Source organism: Pseudorasbora parva, chromosome 13 (genome assembly GCF_024679245.1).
Source record: "Pseudorasbora parva isolate DD20220531a chromosome 13, ASM2467924v1, whole genome shotgun sequence".
Taxonomy (NCBI): Eukaryota; Metazoa; Chordata; class Actinopteri; order Cypriniformes; family Gobionidae; genus Pseudorasbora; species Pseudorasbora parva.
The window spans coordinates 23,691,283-23,714,464 of NC_090184.1; the positions used below are offsets into that span (position 1 = coordinate 23,691,283).

Consider the following 23,182-nt stretch of genomic DNA (forward strand, 5'->3'; position numbering starts at 1 on the left):
GTTAACCAATGAATAGTGTCGGTTGTTGTTAAGGTAGTTGTTCAAATAAAAAAATAAATTAAAGATTTTGATTAAAAGAACCTCTGGTAGATTATGCTTCAATCAAGACAGAATTGTTTAATGACTTTGTGTTTCCAGTCCAACAATCAAACAAATATATGAAACTAAACAGGAATGATTGGTTTGACTCAAGAAGATCATGTGTATGCTGGTTATTTATTTAATGGCTTGCTGAAATAAAAACAAAATGTAGCACAAAATTACTACTTTTACAAGTCGTATAGCTATATGCAATGATTTTGACTACAAAAATATTTAAGTTTTGCTAAGCATTATTTAAACACATGCAAAAAAACATCATTCATGTAATTATTCATAGCTTCCTACTAACTGTTAGCTATCTGAGCGTCTATCTGAGCCCTGCAACGGGATGTAAGGTTCAAATAGGACAAAAATAGAAGCACCGACACGTTCAACATCATGCAAATTTTCGGATGCACCGTCTTTTGATTCTAAACACTGACCTTGCCAACAGAGAATCGGAAGAGGTTCGTCTTGATCGTCGCTGTCACGTTCCTGATGATCACATTCTCCGCTCTAGATAACGCTTTAATAGTCGCCATGTCTGAAGGCCTAATTTTGTGTATGGTGAATGATGGTGACAGTATGCCCTCGTTGATCTCAGAAAGGCGGGTTGAGGTAAGTGAAGGAGTGTCGGGGGCTCGATTTGCTTATTTGCATTTAACTCTCTCACTACCATCTAGCGATTTCCGATTCATTCAACTGAGTCGGATCTTTTTTGTTAAAGTGTCAGGATGATTCATTCACGAATCGGACTGATTCTTTTTGAGTGGTTCTAGATTCAACAACGCATTTTGAATCGAGGGGCTATGTCCGACTTTCTATGATCCAGATAAAACGAGTCATTAAACAGAACAAAAAGTATTTGCTTTATTAGCCGTACAGCATCGGCTAAATGTTACACATAGGCTGCAACTTGCTGGAAAAATATATATTTACAGTTATATTTATAACAGTTGTAGGCACATAGGCCTACGACACAAAGAAAGGGTATTTTCAATGTAAATTGTAATACTGTTCATGTAAAATCAAAGTTTGTTATTGACACAACGTGGTGCATAATTACGTCATAACCTAAAATAATTTATGAATCTTTCTTTGAACTGGTTCTTTGAAACGAACTGTTCGAAAGAACCGATTTGCAAAAATGAGTCGAACTTCCCATCATCACTTCTGCCAACATTAATTTCAATTCACTGTTATCAAATACCGAGTATTGTAGGGGTAATTTGGGTAAGAGTGGACAAAGTAAGCTTCTGTTTGGATGTAAGTACCAAGGGTGCCATTTATGAATGAAACGAAAGAAGTAGAGCATCCCAGTAATTCTCCGCACGTGAGCAATCGCGCGCTCGTCACGTGACTGTCGTTTGCAGTCATGGCCGACGACTACAGACGAAGCGTCGAGCTGGAGAGGAGGATTTTTGAGTTAGATAACAAGTGTGCCACTCTTCGGACCGAGAAACCAGGTAACCGGGAAATGTGGCGCCAAATGCGTAAAAGCAGACTTTCATTATGAAATAAAGCGATGTTATTTGGCCGAATCCGCCCGGTGTTGTCATCGTTAGCTTGTTAGCTTAGCCGCTCTGCATTAGCATTCCTGCGAACCACAACAAATATTCCCCTGCCCTTCTATTACGCTGTGTATACAGGAAATGTTTAACTAACTAGTTAACAGGAACATCGTAGTACTAATGCTAAACCGTGTGCTTATTTAAAAGGCTAAGCACGTTTGTTGTGTGTTGTGTTTTTTTCAAATGTTTGACTGGCTCGTTAGGTGCAGCTTGCATGAAGTGAATTCGCATGTGGTCGTGCAGTGTTTCAGAACACAACGCATAAATTATATTAAACATTGTATACGTAGCTATAGTTACTTGTGTAATGTTAGTCATAACTAGCATATCTTTCCAACGACCTATCATCTTTTTTAATTGTAAGACAAATAGGAATTTAACGGTCTGTCAATCTCTTTTAAGCAGTGCTTCGCCTACTTCTGCCAAACCAAAGGTCATGTTAATTTAAAAATAGTCACACAATAGCCATATTTATAGTCTGAAAATGACATTTTGCAGATAGCTACACTATTCCTGTAAAGGCACCTTGGCGTTTAAGCTCATGTCAGTCATATATAGTTTGCACGCATACTAATGCGTTCTTATCTTTAAAGTCACCATTGAATCAACATGTAATGTCGTTTTTATGTATTATATTTATTATTTATTATAAATTATTTATCTGTGCATATCATCTTTATATGTTCAAGATAAAGTGTCCTGTCATTTTAATCAAAATAACTTCCTCTTGCAAGGACGTCTCTTCTCTGATAATGTGTTTACTGCGTGAGGGCAGGACAACCTGTCACTCACATGAGATCACTGCAATAACAAAACCAATCAATCAACTCCTCATGGATAAAATCAACTAATGCCCTTTATTTTTTTTGGTTCAAGAAGTCTTTTCACTTATATATGTCACAATAGTAAAGAAAATATTATCTCAGCTTCCATTTCATGACGATTTTTCTTCCCATTACATATATCTACGTGAAATGGGTTCTTGAACAAAAAAAACTAGGTGAGTAAGCTATGTAGAGTATCTAAATAATTTATACTAAATTATGCACTATAGTCCATAAAAATAAAATAAACCTGTATGAGTTTCTTTCTTCTCTGAACACAAAAGAAGATATTCTAAAGAATGTTGGTAACTGGACAGTTAAAGGTAGCCATTGACTTCCTATTGTCAACTGTGCTTGTCAATATTCTTCAAAATATATTTTGTGTTCAACAGAAGAAATAAACTCATACAGATTTGGAGCAACATAAGGGGCGAGTAAATGATGACAATTTTCATTTTGGGTTGACCTTTCCCTTTTAAAACAAGCTCTTTTCGGTCAGAGTGCTAGATTCCTCTCTCATTGTGACATTAAAAATTGGGATTTGTTGTTTTGTACCAAAGCTGTTCTTCAGGTATTTGATTTATTACAGATTAATGTTAATTTAAATAGCTAAATAGTATATTTTCTTTTTATGGACAATGTTTTAATGCATGATTCCACAGTCATTGAGGTAGAACCATAACCTCAGTTGTTTTTCTTATACCACCAACTGTAAACTCTGATGTTTTATGTCCTCTATAATATATATTAATAGTAATAACATATATATATATTTTTTTCCTAGACGATGACTACTTACAGAATGCATCTTCCATACTAGACAAGTTGAAAACCTATTATAGACATGGAGGAGAGAGCAGCAGCCTCCCTAAACTGCTGCAGGATTACACACAGGTACTTCACATAACACGCGTCTCACCCTGCAGCATTTCCACAAGCATTACCAAATCATATATTAACATGTTGAATGTATGAATAAAACAGTCAATAGCATCGTTGTAAATGAATATAATTTTATTTGTCTTTGCTATGTTGTTTGGCACTTTTTAAACCATAGCCTGTATATTGTCTGCTCCCAATCAAAAATGTACAGTTCTTGTTGACCACTTTGCTCTTATTATTACTAATAACTATTTTTTTGTTGTAGATGTAACAAAGTTGTGAATTATTATTTTAGCATATTTAACAGTTTATTATAAATAAAATAAAAATTCACAGGTAAACTTTATCCTTAATTTAAACCTTAACATTAGCATTTTCTTCCCAGATTTGACAGGGTCTTGGCATGTCGTTAAATCAGTTGGATTTAACATTTTTAAATAATATTTCAGGGGGTTTTATGACCTAATGTGATTATTGAACCACAAAGGGGTTGGATTGAATTAAATGTTAAAACGGGGCACATTCTACAGGCTCACAGTTTCAAAGCAGTTCACAATCTTTGAATGCTGCACATTTATGCCAAGTAATCACGCATCACTGTTGGATTATGTTCACGTAATAATAATAATAATAATAATGTTTACGTTATGGTGTTTATATTGTAACATGTTGTATATAATTGTAAGAGTGCACATTTTCCAATTTTTGGAATGAGCAGCTGGAAGAAGTAAAGCATATATTTTTTCAAAATAAGAGTCCCAGTGTTTTGGGGCTTGTTTATAAATAAAAAGTCCTGTATTATGCATAAACATTTTTTCCCTGGATATTATTTGTATTTTGGTTTTGCGATAAACTGCATCTGGCATTTAATTTCATGGTGTCACAAGAAGGAAAAACTAGGAACAATGTAACATTCAATAAAGAGATTTTATTGTTTATTGTCTTTCTTTAAACATATAGTTTAAAGTTCATTGACAAATGAATCTCGTGTAAGCATACAATCAAATGTATGGATAAAATAGATTTTCAGTGACTTGTGCATAATGATGTACGATACAGTCATGTGCAGTTGTTAGTCATGTACAGATCTACATGTGGGTCTGTTTTTGTCCCACTCGTGTCTTGTATACTTCTATCAACCTGCAGTAATGTACGTTATGGGCATGTATAATAGGTGTCTGTCACATATATACAGATCAATTTGCAGAACTGTCTGTTTGTATCATATGTGTTGTCCTTCAGTTCTTAAATAAAAACATTGTTATATCAGAAGAAATCCAATATTGATGGATATTTAGTTTATATGAAATCATAAATTAGTGCACAAACTTGTATACATAAGTATATATTGAATAAAACATGTCTTAGGGCTGATTCACACAGAACACATTTTTGCTTTGAAAAACGTAGGCAGTGGAATGGGGAATAAGCATGCAGTCTCTTAACTTATTTTAACTTGAGCACAGCTGTCAAACACGTTTGTAAAGAGTGTTTACATAGAAAAATAATGGAAAGGTGCGCAGTGGAATGGAAAATGCATTCTATGTGAACGGCACCTTAAGTATTTTAAATATGCAGGTACCATGTTTTGCTGGTGAATGTTTGCCCCGGTCTGTTTAATTGAGTTATAAAAAAAAACATCTGATGCAAGATTTATTTTGAGATTCTGTGGGTTTGCTCTGCATGGGCATACTGCGTACAGTAATGGTTTCATTTGTGTAGGTCTTAATTAAGGCCTTAAATAGTCACGTTTCATTTTAAAAACACTGCCGATACTCTTATTTACATATAATGGCTCACATGGCCCATTGTTTTACCCACATTTCTACAGGTTGTCTTGGACATTACATTCTATGAGGAAAACAAGCTTGTGGATCAGGAGTTTCCTGAGGACACTTCTCCTTTCAAAATCCAGCAGTTATTACAGGACTTGACAGAGCCAGAGGTGTTAGCAGGGCGACTGGTACCAGCTCAAGAGGTGTTGTATGTCTCTATCTGTAAAATATATTTTCTTGAAACTATTGGTTTTATTATTAGCTGCTGTTCTGAATAAGCACATTTGTATGCATTTTGACTTTACAAGTGGGTGTTCAGAATAAATATTATTTACTTTAAACACACAGCATACGCAATTGAACACCCACAGGCTACTATTTTTAGAGCTTAATTGGCATAGACTGAAGAAGAAGAAGAGCAAACTCTTCTGTGAGTAACTGTTGTGTGATGCTCTGATTTGTCTCAGGTGCAGTCTGTGCTTGGACTGGAGCTGCTGGAGTGCCTATACTGGAGGCGTGGGGCATTATTATACATGTACTGCCACACACTACATCAGCGCAAGCAATGGATCAAGAAGAACAAAGCCACATTCCTTAAGGTTCTTTCTCCAACCTCTCACTCCACAGTGCCAGTTTTAGTGGCCATGAATTGAGTAAGTGTTGAAATGCTCCGTGTCTTCACAGTGTCTTCAAGAAGGTGTGCGTTACCTTATGAGAATGTTGCAAGTGAGGAACTCAGTCAAGCTGAACGATGGTGTGGTTTTTCATGACTCTGCAACCGCCAATTTTCTGGCAGAAGGTACATCTTCGCAAATGTACTTTCTGTTCTAAAAACTGAAAGTCGATTGATTATTTTCTGTGGCGGTTCGTTTGGAATTCGGGAACTGAAACCTTGACAGACATGCCAGTTATTGTGTATGCTCTGACTTCAAAATGTGTCTCTGTATGTGACACATCAAGCCTTGTGTCTCTGGGGGTGGATTTTCAAAGCATTTATAACATCTCTAAATAGCACAACCGCTGGGTTATCAGTATCTTCAATTTTTTTTTTTAATTTACGAAGAGGTTTTCCAAAAGATGTGTAGCTTGTAAACTAGTAATCCTAGTGCTTGGATTAATGTAAGTTATATAGCAAGCAATATTTCAGTGGTTTTTACAATGCAGTGGTTTGTATCAAAGTTATTTGCTATATATGAATTAGGGCTGGGCGATATGGCCCAAAAAAAAAATCCCCGATTTTTTCACCAAAAATTCGATTTACGATTTAAAACGATTTTTTTCCCCCTCCTACTTAAAATCAATCTGCAGATGACAAAGAAATTGTTCAAAACAAGTTTTAACTTTATTTTGTTTAGGTAAAATTAAATATTTGCAGCTTGGTAGAAGTGCCACCTGGGGTGCAAAACTTTCAGCATGTGAATAACCCGGACTATTCCACAGTATAAATGGGCACCATATCTTTTGCAATATACAGTATACATATCAAAGGTTTATGAATTGATATGCAGATAAAACTAACTTTTATTAACAACAGTAATGTGCAAAAAAAGTATAGGGAAAATTTAAATGTTATGCTCTTATTAAATATAGATTAGCATTGTTCTTCAATAGTCTCACACTGAACTGATCGACAGCTTCAGTGATTATTAAAGGAGCTCTTTACTTTACTGTAATTTAGTCACAATTTGAAGAAAAGTTTAGTTTTTCCTGAGACTGTGACTTCGTACTTTTCTCCATACATTAGGGAGTGGAAATCGCTAATAAATCAATAAGTGCTCTTCCTTCTGCTGGTTATAGTGGTGGGCATTTCATATCTTTTTTTAAATAAAAATGCTACAAAATGGATTACACATTTCAAAAAAATAAACTAAAAAAAACATTCGACTTTCTTTCACAAGACCCCTTTAAACTTTTAGTTTTACAAACCATCACATTAAAAATAACATTACAGTCGGATATCTAGAGCTTTGAAGTGCTGGAAATAAGTGTGAAGCTCTTGAAAACCATTGGAAAGTGCTTGAATTTCAATCTCAAAAGGTTGTACGAATCCTGAGATAAATAATGACAACAACAACATTAAATCCATGTGGTTTTACTACAGTACAATCGTGGTGAATGTTGGTGTTTTGTGACTGAAACCCCTGACCTTCGCTCAGCTCTGTTAGAGCTGATATCTGTGGTTTATAACAGAATTCTGCCCCGACCGCTTCCACTAGATCACAGTAGCGATGGTATTAATTCTGTGGTGAATTTAAACGCTCTCTCACTGGATCACCAGCGCTGCAGTGTATCGTGTCTGTCACGAGATTGGCCCGTGTGTGAGCTCGCGCTGCGTTCGTGTCAGCGCAGCTTTAAATGAGTAGGCTATAGCGCCTAGCGCGGTTCCGTTCAGGCTTCAAACACACTTTGCAGCGGGGTATTGTTAATTGTTCTGTGAAAAACTGAACCAATTACGAATGACACTGTATGTTGTTAGACGCGATCCTTGTTGTTTGTGTACCTCTGTGGCAAACGCGCGCGGGGAGGGCTGAGCCATTACGGGAGCCCAGAGGGGAGCGTCGGCGGATTTGAAAGAGAGAACCGATTTTCATTCACAAAAATCGTCGTAAACTAAAAACTCGAATTAATCCATAAAATCGATTTATCGCCCAGCCCTAATATGAATAAATTAACTCTTACACAGTTCAGTGAAGTCATAGTCACTGAAGTTAACCACTTCAGCTCTGCACCCCCCCCCCTGCATCATCATAATCTTTTTTTTTTATGTATAACTCGCGCACCACAAAACTAGACATATATGGTATCATTTGAAAGATTAGAACCTCAGCTTTCTTAATAACCTAATAACTTCTGCATTTATATCACATAGAAGGCGGTCTGAATAATACGGTCAAAGATCAAACATGTGATGCAGACATACTCTTAATATTGCTAGTTTTGATTGTCGATGTTAACCACAATTTTTGATGATGCCATCACATATTGCTTCATATGACAAAAAAGCTGAGAATCTCAGCTCTTTATAGACATGTGGATCATGATTCTAGACCAATCAGAGCCCGAGATCTCCCTTTACACCGTTGAAGAGGCGGAGCCTTCTTTTCGATTTCCTAGTGGCCAGTTTATGTCAATGCAGATGAGTAGGAGTTATTAGATACTTTGGTCAGATAAATTGTAATAACTTTTATTTGCAAGGAGATATCAAGAAAATTATTTTTACCCCTGTTTAGTGCCAATTTATAGAATCAACAGAAATGTCCAAAAAGCTTGGAGACCAAAGTGATATATATATATATATATATATATATATATATATATATATATATATATATATATATATATATATATATATATATATATATATATATATATATATATATATTAAAATAACAAATTAATTAAAAATAAATCAAAATATTTAGTTTTTTTATATATGTTTATCTTAAGATTGGGAATAGATACAATAGAATATATGCAATATTCCACCACTGTGTTAAAATTCAGAGTTTTTGTCTGTAAAATGAGACCATTTTTATCAATTTACTCCAATGTATGTGGGTAGAGCGCTCTTTTAAATTCAGATATTCCTAATTCTCAAAAAATGCAAAATGTGCTGCAGAGCTGAATTGGTTAATGGGAAAGATCTATTGAGTGTCATTTTGTAGAGAATATAATTTTTACTAATGAAAATAAAATGTGTGTGTTAATATTCTTGACTAATTAAGTTTTTTACCCTTTTCCTCCCCCATTAGGTATCTTTTCTGATACTCACTTGCTTACAATGATGTACATTGGTGAGATGTGTTTCTGGGCAGTGAAATATGAGGACTGCAGCATGGACACCACAGAGCGCAAAGAGGACAGGCTTCATTTCCGAGATATTGGCACACAAATCCTCCATAAGTACGTTCTGGCATGCGAGGGGCCACTTCAGGGTCAGGGCTGGAACACAGAGAATGCCAAGGAGATCCTTAGTATTTTACAGTAAACCTGGAGAGCGGTTTTAGGAGAGGAGGTTCACAAAATGTCATTGTTCTGAAGCTAGCAAAAAAAGAAAAGTAAACAAACAAAAAAGATTAAAAGAGAAAATTCTGAAAACAAAAAAAGGCACTTATCTTCCGGTCCAGATTTGCTTTCTGGATGTGTGTTTTCGATGAGAATGTGGAATAATACTTCTAATGTAAAATATAAACAAATAACTATTTGTTTAAGGAAACAATTATTCCAGCTGAGAAACATCACAACTTTTTATTTATTTTAATTTTTATTTATTTATTTTTAGTTAATTACATTTATATATGTCATTTATATATGTTAAAAGAAATGGTACAAAGGAGGGGGAAATGCAGATATATGTTGCATATTTAAGTATTCGTGACCATTTTTAAGTATGGGCCTTTTCTTTTTAATAACATCTTTGTATATGACACCTCTTCTGCTCACTTATTAAAATTTACATCTTTATTGCTTTCGTTGACCAGATGTAATGTTCAGAGATGGAAATTTGGATATTTTGATAGTATACTTTTAAAAAGCTAAACTTTTTGGTCATTATTCTTTTAAAAAATTCACTTTTTTGTTTTTTTTTATGTCTTCATTGAAATAAATTTTGGGTTAAGAAATGTGAATGTGTGAGTGATATTTTGGTTTCACATGCATTGGATGTTGTTACACCAGAAAAGTTATTTGGAGTGTTAAATAATAATGGTTGCTGATTGCTTTCATTTTGCTAGTCCCTATGAAAAGGTTTTCAGCTAAATCTCAAGTTGCATATGTATTTTATAGCCCTTATTGCTAATCTTGTAATCTTAACATAGTAACAACTAACAACCTTAAAGGTTCAAGTTGAGGCAATAATAAAATAAAAACATGATTTCATTAACTGTCCAGCTTGCAAGTTCAAAAAAAGTGCTGGTGCAATATTAATAAAATGAGATTTATATAAAAAAAGAAAATCAGCCATTTGCTTAATGTGATCTCAAGCTTACATTCTTATCAGTTCTGGGATTGTTGGCAACACTACATCATTTTACTGGTTAATATTTTGTTGGTTGTGTATGCTTATTTGAAGTAAACTAATGGATTATATTAATACTGTGATTAACATTTAATACTGTGGGGTTTTTTTCCTCCATACGAGTTTTCCAAAAACATCAGGCATACAGTAGCTGCTCTATTAAGGAATCTTTAGACACATCACAAATTTAACAACAAAAGTTTAAATTAAGTCTTGTGATTGCAAAAGATAAATAATATTTATTTAGCTTAACTTTTTCGGAGCATGATTAGAGTGACACTTTAATAAATAAAAGGAAGGGATGAGTTAGCAGTTTAATAATTCTAACAAATTCCTTTTAAATTGACAAATTAATAGACATTTTATGCTTTTAAGATGTGTTAATTCGTTTTTAAGTTGAAAAGTGGGCATTTAAAGCTGCTTATTCAATTAAATGTTTTAAAATGTAAAATAAAACAAATAAAATTGTAAGTTAAACAAATTTGTTAACTTAAAAGTGATATTTCTTTTCCATTTATGTTTGAATTTGTAACATAACTACGCCCTCGGTTTATCCTGTTATATTGTCGGCTTTCAAAACTACAATTCCCACAATGCATTACTGTACGTGACGTTGCATACACGCCTTTGAAACACGAGAGACGTGTAACTTTTGACAGTTCCGGGAAAAGCAGCAGGAAAACCCATAGGGAATACCTCAGACTGCACAACTGAAATTGAAATATCATGTAATAAAATAAAACAAATTACTCTATCAAAAAGGTTACATATAGAAATAGCCTATAGTAATCTGTCTGAGAAATTGTGGACAAATAAGTGTCAGTATGCTGAGCCGATCTATAGTCGTTCAAAGTCTCAGGAGTATTCGAGACAGATTTTTTGATACAAGACGACAAATAAATGAACAAAATGATGTTCAGGAAACAGTTGATGACGTCACGGGTGCCTCTCTGGATAATCTGTCGGTAAGACGATTTTTTTAATTTCATACTTATTTATTTACCTGACGCTCTATGTAAAGTACGTACTATGGCTATGTTCGGAATGGAATAGCTTACTACGTACTGATTACTGACAGTACAGTAGGTGTCAATGTGATGGAACGTCAAAGCTGCCAATTTTAAAAATAAATAAATATACAAAGAAATGTAAAAATGCACAAATAAATAAACAATTGTATATTGTTAAGTCATATCACCCTAATTGTAGCCTACTGTGTTGTAAAATGTCCTGGGCTAACAAACTTGAACAGCATCTTCAACAGATTTGATTACAGGGACTTTGAAATGGAAGTGCTTGATATTTTCTCACGGAAAGGAAGCAGTGCACATATAGGCTACAGTGAAGTCCAAACAAGCATATTAACTAATGCATTTGGAACAAGACCAAGTTTTTCTAAACGGTGGTCTTTAGCCTACTTATTAGTCAACCTTATTAAAAGTATGAACGTCACGTTAATCCAAAAATATGGCATAATGGAATCAATGAAGTGATGTTTAAAGGGGGGGGGGGGGGGGGGTGAAATGCTCTTTCATGCATACTGAGCTTTTTACACTGTTAAAGACTTGGATTCCCATCCTAAACATAGACAAAGTTTTAAAAACTAATGTTGGACGTTTTATGGAGTATTTCTGTGTTAAAAATAATCCTTTCGGTTTCTCACAAATTTCGGCGAGTTTTTTTTTCGAGTATGGGTCGACTTGACGCTAATAGAACGGAAGTTCCTTGTATGGGCCGTACGGGCTCTTCTCCCGGTAGGGTGCGCGCGCGTGACTAGAGGGAGAGAGGAAATGCACGCCCATAAACACTCTCAGCTGCAGATCCAGTCGTCCGTGAACACTTATGTCGGTTATAGTCCGCGCCGCGCTCCACTTCATTCCTCCACTTTGACATTAAGCGACTTCAACGCTTCAACACAGCATTCCGGAAGGGCAGCGCTGCATTTGAACAAATTTGAAGTCAGAAATGCTTCAATCGCATCGCAAAGTGGATCTCCACACTCCAAGAAGTGTGTTTTTGACGGAGCCGTCCCAGCGATAAAGGTTCGGTCCTGCTTTGGAAGCAGCCGGTGAGTAAAACTGCTTCAAATGTCTGTGCTGTTGCTTATCGTCGCGTATGTTAACATCAGTAAACGACACGATCACGTGCTTCGTCATTCAAATGCACTAACGGACTTCATTGCTGTTCTATGTAACTTATAACGTTACACTAGTCTGACGTGCAAAACCGTTTTGCTTGCTACTAAGGTTTGGTCGCATACAATAGTCCATAAACCGAATCATGTCCTCATAAACTGAGAGTAAAGACAAATGTTGACAGGCCACTAAATACAGTACATACCACAGAGACGGACGTCCTGCTGTTGCTGTTTCTATTTCAGCCTCTGAATTAGATTCTGGATCGTATCTATAAGCTGAGATCGATAGCAAGGGTTTCTCCACGCTTGAGGACGTCACCGCTTTGCACATTCGTCATTCTTTAGCTCCGCCCACACGATACGCCTCCAGGCACTCGTTTTTTTCCGGAAAGACTCAGTACAGCCCATATTTCTTTTACAAATATAAAAAAACTAAAGACTTTTCGGAGATATGAAGGATGCAATACTACTCTATAGGTACTCAAGATTGACATGAGATTGACTTAAACTGAGTGTTTCACCCCCCCTTTAATACGTTTAATATGAAACTAAAATAGACAGCAGGTGGCAGCAAGTCGCTGTCGAAATGAGAGAGTTCCCCCATTTATTTTATTCCTTAAAATACATAAATCAAAAACAACACACCGTGTTGAAGCGGTGCAGCTGTATATTTGTTTCTGATCATTTCTAATTAGGGCTATGTGTTATTTAAAAAATATATAATAGTATAAATAAATAAATACTGTCATGACCTTAATGTTCAAAAAGTTGGCAGAGTAGGGCTCATGTTCAGGGAACAACATCATTGATGATAGGCTATTTTTCGGGCCGTGAGTTTAATGCACAAACCTTCGTGACCATATAGCAACTATTCAGAAATATACAGCTGAAACGCTTCAATACGTGTTGTTTTTGATTTGTGTATTTTAAGGAATCAAACTAATGGATGAACTCTCTCATTACAACAGTGACTTGCTGCCACCTGCTGTCTATTTTAGTTTCATATTAAACATATTGATTCCTTCGTGCCATATTTTTGGATTAACGTCGCATTAAAAGTTCATACTTTTAATAAGGCTGCCCCTGGACATGATTTTATGGAAGTAGGCTAAAGACTACCACCGCTTAGAAAAACATGGTCTTGTTCCAAATGCATTGGTTAATATGCTTGTGTGGACTTCACTGTAGCCTATATGTGCACTGCTTCCTTTCCGTGAGAAAATATCAAGCACTTCTATTTCAGAGTCCCTGTAATCAGATCTGTCGAAGATGCTGTTCATGTTTGTTAGCCCAGGACATTTTAAAACACAATAGGCTACAGTTAGGGTGTTATGACTTAACCCGTGATATAAGATTTTTGCCATATACATATCCAAGTCCTTTATCACAGAAAGTATCAACATCAGTAGGCTATACTTATTGTATTTCGGCCTCACCACAAGGTGTCACTGTGGCCTCAGCGCTTCGCTCTCCCTACTCTGATCTCGATTGCTATGTCTGAGGTTAACCTCACCCTCCTCATTACCCTACGCAGGAATAAATGTAGGAAGAAATAAATGCATAAATAAATAAATTTAGAAAGGAATAAATGTGGAAATAAATAAAAATAGAAATAAATAAATGTAGAAATATATAAAAGAATAAATAAATATATATGGAAATAAATGCATGGAAATAAATGTAGAAATAATTATTTATTATAATTATTATTTTTACTTTTCTATGTATATTTATTTATACATTTATCTATTTATTTATTTTTGCCTTTTTTACATTTCTTTGTATATTTATTTATGTATTTATTTATTTTTAATATTGGCAGCTTTGACATTCCATATTATGTAGGCTACATTATTACATGTTGAACTCATCACCTTGCTTATTTAATTCAGCAAATGGGGTTCTGTTATCAATTTGAAATTATTTTAAAGTTTACCTCAATGATTTCTTTGATATATATATATATATATATATATATATATATATATATATATATATATATATATATATATATAATATTTTATATATATAATATTTTATATATATAATATTTTATATATATAATATTTAATTGTATTTAATAATATTTAATTTGGTAGTCTGGTCAAATAATTAGAATTTAAGAAAATTACAGCTGATAGGCTATTACTTCTCGTTCATCACACTTGACATAGTCAAGTCAAGTGCATTGAATTGGGGATGCAGAACATTATAAATACAACTTATTGTTTCCAAACTTAAATTGGCTATAACTAAAGATTGATGTATAAACCTAAAAAAACATTTTCAATTAAAAATTATTTGTATAAGCAACTTTCAGTCCGTTAAGAATACTTCCTTGTACATCCCCAGTGAGAAAGATAAAGGAGACTATAGTGAGAAAAGCTCACTGGAAAGATTAAAAAAAAAACATATACAATTTCTATAATTCAGTTATGATAGACTTTAACCATTTGCTTTGTCTTTTTATTCCCTGAAACTTTCTGGGGACCCCTTAGAACCTTCTGGAGAACCCCAGTTTGAAAACCCTGTACTAGACTCTGTGTAGACTAGACTACAGACCAGATTATGTCTCTAAATAATCAGCGTTATTATTATTATTATTATTATTATTATTATTATTATTATTAGTGTTATTTACAGTCTGTAACTTTTTTCACTCTAGCGGTTAATAGAACTGTATATGTCTTGCGGAAGAACATTGCAGCCAGAGCTACTTCACTCTGTTTATGTCTATGGTGAGTCACGCAGGGACTGTGCTCCTCCGTGGCGGTTCCTACCTAGTCTTGTCTGAAATAGTCCCAATATAAACACTGATTATAACTTGTAAGTGTATAAGTGTACCATAATGATCAGGGTAAGACAAAAACCTGGTTTGGAAAATGGATTCATGTTGTACATTCTCATTATTTATTTATTTGTAAATCTTGAACACAGTAAAGTTACGGACACCATTAAAGACATTTGTAATGTTATAAAAGATTTATATTTCAAATTAATACTGAAATTTCTACTCATTAAAAACACAAAAAAGTTTTACAAAAATATTAAGCAGCACAACTATTTGCAACATGATCACTAAATCAGCGTATTAGATTCATTTCTGAAGGTTCATGTGACAATGCAGACTGTGTAATGTTCCACACAAAAAAATCAGCAATGAATAGAATAAATTACATTTTAATTTTACAATATTACTCTTTTTACTGTCAAAGATTTTACCCAGTCAAAACTTCCAGTCTAATACTTTAAAACAATATTCCAAAAAGCTTTTTTTGTGTGTCTTCTTTATTTAAACACAGGTTGATATGCAGTTTCTCATTATGACCTTCCTGTCTCCGCAAGACCTCTGCAGACTGGGAGGCACCAGTACATACTGGCGGTCAATGGTTCGAGACCCTGTCCTGTGGAAGTACTTCCTGCTGCGTGATATGCCGCTCTGGCAGTCATTTGACCATTTATCAGTGCCTCGTGTCAAGCTTAGTGGCTCAACTGTGCTCTATGACTCTCAGATGCAATTTGATCATGATTATATGGCAGAGTAAGTGCTTAACATTGAGGCAGATGGCACTTTGATAACATAAATAATCCACATGGGTGCAGCAAAATATACGCAAGAAAATACAAATATTAATAAAACTGATCTTGTATCTATGAAAGTTGTTAGCCTGTATTCAAAAACCCATAATGTTTACTAATATATTCTCTTTGACATGGCACCCACAGGTATCTACGCATCTGCCCAGACTGTCGAAACCAGTGGCGACACCAACCCAGTTCAACATTTGAATCTGTGACTTCCTTCTTCCAGTCCCTTGTACCGGTTTCAGAGCCACAGTTCGCTATGTTCGGTCCGGGGCTTGAGCAGTTAGAGATTTCCCTCATGACTAAGATCATGACTTCCCCTGATTTACTGCCTATAGCAGGAATACCTCATCGTCAGATTGATGGTGCCCTGCCATTATAGTTGATTCAAGTTGGTTATTTAACTGAATAAATGGATTTTGTGTGCTGTGGTTGCTTTTTCTGCACTTGACCTTCACCTTAATGGGATTTTTTTCTTTCAGGCATTGGATCTGGAATCAGTTTCAAGCACAAAGATCAGCACAGATTCAATATTGTGACTTTATATTCGACTAACAGGTAAGGAAGAGGATAGCTTATTCTCATTGAGAAATATTAGAAATGTACACTACACTGTACATCCGAATAAGTTTGCTAAACAATTTGAGGTAAATTACATATTTTTTTAAGTTAAGGACTCGCCGATTTTCATTTTGTACTCATACATTTTTATTGCTCTTAACTTGAAATATTTAATTAAACAAATTCCTACATTTATTTTAAAATGATCATGTAATGTCAACTTAAATATGTTTAGTAGTGAAAACTTGGCAAGCTTTAAATAGCTAATTTAATAAATGCTTCATTGATAATCAGTGTTAAGGAAAGTTACTTTGAAAAGTAATGCATTACAATATTGTGTTACTCCCTTAAAAAGTAACTAATTGAGTTACTTAGTTACTTTTTAAGAAAAGTAAAGCTTTATGTTACTTTTTCACACCTTTGTTTTTCATAACAAAAAACTTCTATGTGAAATAATGAACCTCTGGCCGGGGTAAAAATGCTAACTCAGTCTCACATATGTACAGCAGCTCAAACAAACCTTTCAGCTGTGCTGCCGTTCTGGATAATGAAAAATACAACGCAGGAGAAAAAAGTTTAACACTCTTACTTCTCCAATAAAAATCTAAAGTAATTTTGCTTTTGGTTTAACTAAATCGTCGAAAGTTAGCAGCGAAACATTGGTCAATAAAGGTAGATTAAATGCATAAAAATACTTGTTTTATTTCATATTTAATTATTAGAGGTTAATAAATAACAAAACGTGGAGAAGGGGTGGTGGAGGGATGCTGATAAACTGTCAACAAAATGGAGGTAAGACGGCTGCGTGTATATATATACACCTCTTGTGTTGATTAGCTGAGTACTCTCCACCTGTGTCAATTATCTGATCATGCTCCTCTTAAACCTTGTTTAATCAGTCAAATAAATATGAAAAAGTAACTCAGGTATTTTGTTGTACATTTTATGTAAATTATGAGTTATTTTACTAGTTACTTGAAAAAGTAATCTGATTTCGTAACTCAAGTTATTGTAATGCATTTCCCCCAACACTGTTGATAATTGGTAATACTCTTTTGATAGTATTAGCATAGCCTAGCAGTTACTGAATGAGTTCAGCAATATAAAACATTTAATATATATCTGTTCTCAAACTAAACTCACTTGTCACCATGATGGTAACCCTAAAAAAAACAAGAACATTACAGAAACTCTTCTAAACTAGCATAACAAAACATTAAACAATATTAAATATAGTCTGCAAAATTAATCTTACAAACAAGATAACATTATATAACACTTACTCTCAACTACTCTCACTTTTGAGCACAAAAGCATGCTGGGAAATAGAAATACCAGCCTAGTTTCAGTTAATAGTAAGTTTGTCTAAATTAAAAGAGTTCATAAAACTCAAAAAAATGAAACAATTCAGATTATTTAAAATTTGTCAGTTTTGTAAACTCAAAATAAAAAGAAATTTAATTTGATCGAACTTATTTTTAAATTTAAGTTGGCTATACTCAAACCAATTAATTATTTTGTGCGTTATGGTTTTCAGTGCTGTTAAAAAATTAGGGGGTTGGTTAGATTTCTCTTTCCATTTAACAACAAAAAAAATCTTTCATCTTCATCAAGGCTGCATTTATTTAATCAAAATAATGTAAAAATAGTAATATTGTGTAACGGATCACTGAGAAAAGAAGCTGCGAGAGAATCCATTTGCACGCACACGTTTAATTCTAAGACTCCTCAGAAAAGTACAGGGACATCAGAATCAGAAACCAAACACGATCCATACCAAAGACCAGTAAACGCAGGTCAGAACATCCAGACTTACAATTAACGACTCGCAAACCCTACATGAAAACCAAGACCTTAAATACACAAAACAATGAGTAGATAGACTGCAGGTGTGTACAATGAAGGTAACCATAACAACTGATATGACAACAAGGAGAGACAGAAACCAAACAGGAAGAGAACATTGAAACAATAAAAACAGAAGGCACTTCAACATAAAAGTCCATACTAAACAAAAGACCCAGAGCTGGGATTTTGACATATTGTGAAATATTATTACCATATTAAAAAAAAAAAACAGTCTACTATTATAATATATCTTAGAATGTAATTTATTCCTTTGATGGCAAATCAGATTTCTTTTAGCTGGTCTTTAGCGTATGATACTTTTGAAATGCTGCTTTGGTGCTCAAGAAATATGTCTTATTATTAGCAATGTTATGCTGTTCTAAAGAACCACATTTATTTGAAAGGCTATTACATTTGATCAATAAACTGCATCCTTAGTAAATTAAGAAAAAAGAATTTCTTTAAAGAAAAAAGTTTTCTGCATTCAATCATTGTCATTCTGAGCTGATGTGTAAATGTGTGATGAAATCCAGATTGTATGAATGAGAGTCTGTGTCTGTGGATTTAGGACAGAGCGAGAAAGAGCTCGCCTAGAGCACCTCAGTCTGCGCAGTAAACTCTTCGTCTATCAGGAGGATAGTGAGTCCAGCATCCCCTTAAGCCTTAACCCCATGTTTAATCAAGTTTGCCAAGCCATGAATGGATTCATCTTTGTGGCAAATGCTGAGACAGAAAGAGGTATGATTGTTGTGTTCGAGTGTACTTTTGATTTAAAGGTTTATGGTTAAATGCATGAAATTAGTTGAGAAATATAAATTGCGTCTATGTGTGAATTTCTTTACAGTCCTGCTTGCTGAAGAATTGTAAGCACATGTAGTGATTTTGCCATTTATACTGTTTATCGATTTTTCATATTGTGCATAGGAGCAGACAGAGAGTGGGAGGAGGAAAGGGCCCAGATCAGGGTTATGTTAGAAGAACCTGAGGTGGGAGCTGTGTCCCGTCCTATCCTGGTGCTCTCCTGTGTGTCTAGAGAGTCAGCAGACAGACACAGGATACCTTGTGTGACAGTTGCCCATCAGCTTCAGCTCAGTTTACTGTCCAACCCCTGGATGGTAAGATATCAAACTGCATCTGGAAAGAATTTCTGGCATACATAAAATATGTGTTTTAGGGTTCAATATATGTTTTGTGACGCTTATAGGTTCAGGATACGAATGCAGAAACACTGACAGGACTGTTGGACGGCATTGATTGGCTACTGAAGCATTCTGGAGTCAAGCTGTAACTGCCAAGATTGACATAATGCTGCTGGATGCACTATATTGTAATAGAGGCCTTTTAAGCATCTTATTATCCAAAACATACAACATAAAAGTCACACCATTACAGGTGGTTGTACTGAACACAATCATACAGTGGAATTCATCCGCACATTTTGTAAAATGCAATAAAATCAAGAATTAGTGATGTATTAATTATTTTTAACCTTTGTTTAACTGACAAATGTACTTAGAAAAGATTTCTAACTTTTCACTGAACTACCTAATTGTATATGGCTTCAGCACACTCCAAAACACTTGGGAGAGGCTAAATAAAATTGAAAAGCATATAGAATATCCATATGTTTTGAAACGGTCCACAATAAGTTGGTGAATTGGTGATATAGGGTAATAAAGGGTATTGTGATTGGTTATAGTAGGAGCATCTCAGTCTTTGCAAGCAAAGATGGGTCATGGCTTATCACTTGTGTCAAATATCATGAGAGAATTGTCAAACAATTCAAATATCACATTTCTCAATGCAGGATTACAAGGAATTTAGGTCTGTCACCAACTAGCATACATAACATTGTGAAAAGATTCAGGAAATCCAGAGAAATCTCAGTACGTAGGGGAAGGCAGGAGACCACTGTCGAATGTGTGTGACCTTTGAGCCATCAGACGGTGCTCTGTTAAAAACAGCCACATGGGCTCGGGAGTACTTAAAAAAAAACATTGTCACTTTACAGTCTGTTCTGCATCAAGAAATGCCACTTCAATCTAGAAATCTATACATCAGTTCTATGCAGAGATGCCGCCGAGTTCTCTGGGCCCGAGCTTATCTCAGACGATCCGAAACACAGTGGAAAAGTGTGCTGCGGTCAGGTGAGTCCTCGTTTCAGCTTGTTTTTTTTGGGGAAAATTGACATCAAGGGTGTGTCAGCACAAACGGCATGGGTGACTTGCATGTGTGTGAAGGTACAATGTGGAGGCGTATATTTTAAAGAGACATTTAATGGCATCAAGGTGACATCTTTCCTGGGAAGCAGGCCTTCATGCTGCACTTGCTAAGTTGATTCTAGACACTACACATAGAGTGGATGTGCTTGACTGCCTGCCTGCTGTCTAGATCTGTCTCTTGAGAATGTATGACCCATCATGCAAAGGAGAATCAGACAACGATGACCACAGACTATCGAGCAGCTGTCTTGTATCAGGCAAGATTGAACAAAAAATCCACTTGTAAAGCTGCAACAATAGTATCCCAAACTGTTAAAAACCGAAAAGGAATGATGTTGAAATTAAAAGGAAAGTTAATCTGTTAAACATGCCTCTGACCCAACTTTTTTGGAGTATGTAGATAAGAAATCACTGATCATTGAAAACACTGGAAATCTTATCTTTGTTCTTTTATCAGTTAAATAAAGCTAAAAGAGATTTAACAAATCACAGATTTTTATTGCATTTTACAAAATGTCCCAACTTTTCTGGATTGTGGGTTGTACATATAATTCAGTGAACTGATCTGACGTTTTTTTTTTTTCATTGCACGTTATACATTGCACTTTTTGACGATTGACCTTTTATTGTATAGTCTTATTGTTGTCTTATTTCACTTGTTATATATTTTTTAAAATATTTTTATTTCATATTTATTTTTTAAACAGGAATTATATGTAGCTCTGGATTACAACAGGAAAGTTAATACATAAGCAGTTCAATAAAGAAGTTAATATTAAGCAACTTACATTTTACACAAAATTTTGCTTGGTATTTTCTTTATTTTTGTTTTGCAAACACAGCCAAAGCAGAACCAAGTGTTCAAGTAACTTTGAATGAATTGACTCACTTCCCTGTTGAAAAGTCCTGAGCTGAAGCTAATTTCTCAGGACCAGCGCCTGACCAACTTAAACAAGCTCAAACCATCTGCCATGATTCAAAATATACCTAACCTGTTTTTTTTTCATCAGGGAGTCAATGAGTTATTCATATCATAGCTGATTCTTTCTGATAAGTGCTCTTGCAATGCCTCTCGGACAATCAAATTTGAGCTATATTTGTATTTAGTGCATTACACATATGTAACACTGACATAATGATTTGCTTTAGTTCTCATATGTGACCCTGGACCACAAAACCAGTTATAAGGGTCCATTTTTTCATAAGTGCAAAAAAATCTTTCTCAGAAAATCTTGAGAAAATCAACTTTAAAATTGTCCAATAGCAAGGCATATGCATACTGATAATAATTGTTTATATAATTACGGTAGGAAATGTACATAATACCTTCAACATGATCTTTCTTTGATATCCTAATTATTTTTGGCATAAAAGGAAAATGGATAATTTTGACCTACAGTGTATTGTTGTGCTATATTGCCACAAATATACCCATTTGACTGGTTTTGAAGTCCAGGGTCACATATGTTGTTGTTTTTTGCTTATATTGTATGAATCTTTTTCTCATGAATGGTGTTTTCCCTCTTTTGTCCACAAAGAGGCAGCAGCCTCAGCTTTATTAAGAGATTTGTTGACAACAATAAGAACATTGACCTGGTGTAACCTCATCATCCTGCTGCCCAGTTTTATTCAGGGTGGAGGTCATATATTGGCTAGTGTTCCAGAGATATTTAGGTATTGCTTTGTCTCTGTCTTCTCTTTGTCACTGACTCCCTGCAGCCCTGCTCTCTTCCTCTGTTTAATTAAAGTGAAAGCCAGCCTATGCTTTCGGCATTTTGCAGTGGTAATATGATAAAGTGAGTAATTAAGACTAATCCGAAAGTTCAGCCTTACTAAAGGCCACACTGCCATTGAGCATGCTTAAACTGTCAAACTGAGTCACTTGAAGTAGTGAAAAATGGGACTCAATAGGAGGATAAAGGTTGCATAAAGTGCCTTGAAGAAATGAGGCAGCAGTCGTTGTCTTTTTTTATATTTCCAGCATATTTTAAAGGTTGAGTGCTTGATAGATTTGTGACTCATTTTTTAAGTGCATGTACTGATATATATTTTTTTGAATCCTTTTCGAAAGGAAGAAAATTTATTAAAATATATTTAGTCCTTTTGTATTTTCCTAAAGGAAGAACAGAATTGTTTCCCTTGCAATCTGCCATAAAATGATTATGTAGCAATAATAATTGTCTTGAAAAAAGGCTGTTTTAGAATGAAATTGTAATTGCTGCAATTTGGATGCATTAAGTCTAACCTGAATGGTAGAGATGGCTGTCTGTGCTGTAATGAAATTTGACATAATAGAGAAAGTGTTGACCTTTCCGCATTAAAAAAATTCTCTTTCATCTCACCAGAATCTCTTGCAAACAGTTTTCCTCCACGCGTCCCTCTCCAATTCATTCATGCCAAGATTTCATGTAGAGAGACTGCATTGTTCACAGCATTTTTCACTGATAGATAGATAGATAGATAGATAGATAGATAGATAGATAGATAGATAGATAGATAGATAGATAGATAGATAGATAGATAGATAGATAGATAGATAGATAGATAGATAGATAGATAGATACCATTGAAGAGTAGCATTTGCTCAGGCTACTGCAGTTGCAGTTTTTAATGCATAGCAATTAAGTTTCTAATGTGTTTTATTGCCAGCAAAAAGTTTGTCAACTAGCTAGGGCAGTA

The 23,182-nt window shown here is 34.7% G+C and overlaps 3 protein-coding genes across 3 annotated transcripts in view; 2 read left to right on the plus strand and 1 right to left on the minus strand.

Moving 5' to 3' along the window:
- Positions 1–736, minus strand: part of oxct1a (3-oxoacid CoA transferase 1a) — a 68,096-nt gene extending 67,360 nt beyond the window's left edge. The window contains exon 1 of the mRNA XM_067413540.1: positions 525–736. Within this exon, the coding sequence (XP_067269641.1) occupies positions 525–623 (99 nt within the window). The 5' untranslated portion in view covers positions 624–736. The remainder of the gene's footprint in view (positions 1–524) is intronic.
- Positions 737–1,276: 540 nt separating this feature from the next.
- On the plus strand, positions 1,277–9,761 carry rimoc1 (rab7a interacting mon1-ccz1 complex subunit 1). Its single transcript, XM_067413541.1, has 6 exons — positions 1,277–1,547; positions 3,261–3,370; positions 5,190–5,336; positions 5,601–5,732; positions 5,818–5,932; positions 8,886–9,761. Exons 1-6 carry the CDS (start codon positions 1,457–1,459, stop codon positions 9,119–9,121), a joined length of 831 nt encoding a protein of 276 aa, XP_067269642.1. The 5' UTR covers positions 1,277–1,456; the 3' UTR covers positions 9,122–9,761.
- A 1,046-nt stretch (positions 9,762–10,807) lies between these two features.
- On the plus strand, positions 10,808–22,927 carry fbxo4 (F-box protein 4). Its single transcript, XM_067412596.1, has 7 exons — positions 10,808–11,115; positions 15,590–15,828; positions 16,014–16,237; positions 16,355–16,430; positions 18,850–19,019; positions 19,206–19,396; positions 19,486–22,927. The coding sequence occupies exons 1-7, from the start codon at positions 10,975–10,977 to the stop codon at positions 19,567–19,569; spliced, it is 1,125 nt and encodes a 374-aa protein (XP_067268697.1). The 5' UTR covers positions 10,808–10,974; the 3' UTR covers positions 19,570–22,927.
- Positions 22,928–23,182: the final 255 nt, after the last annotated feature.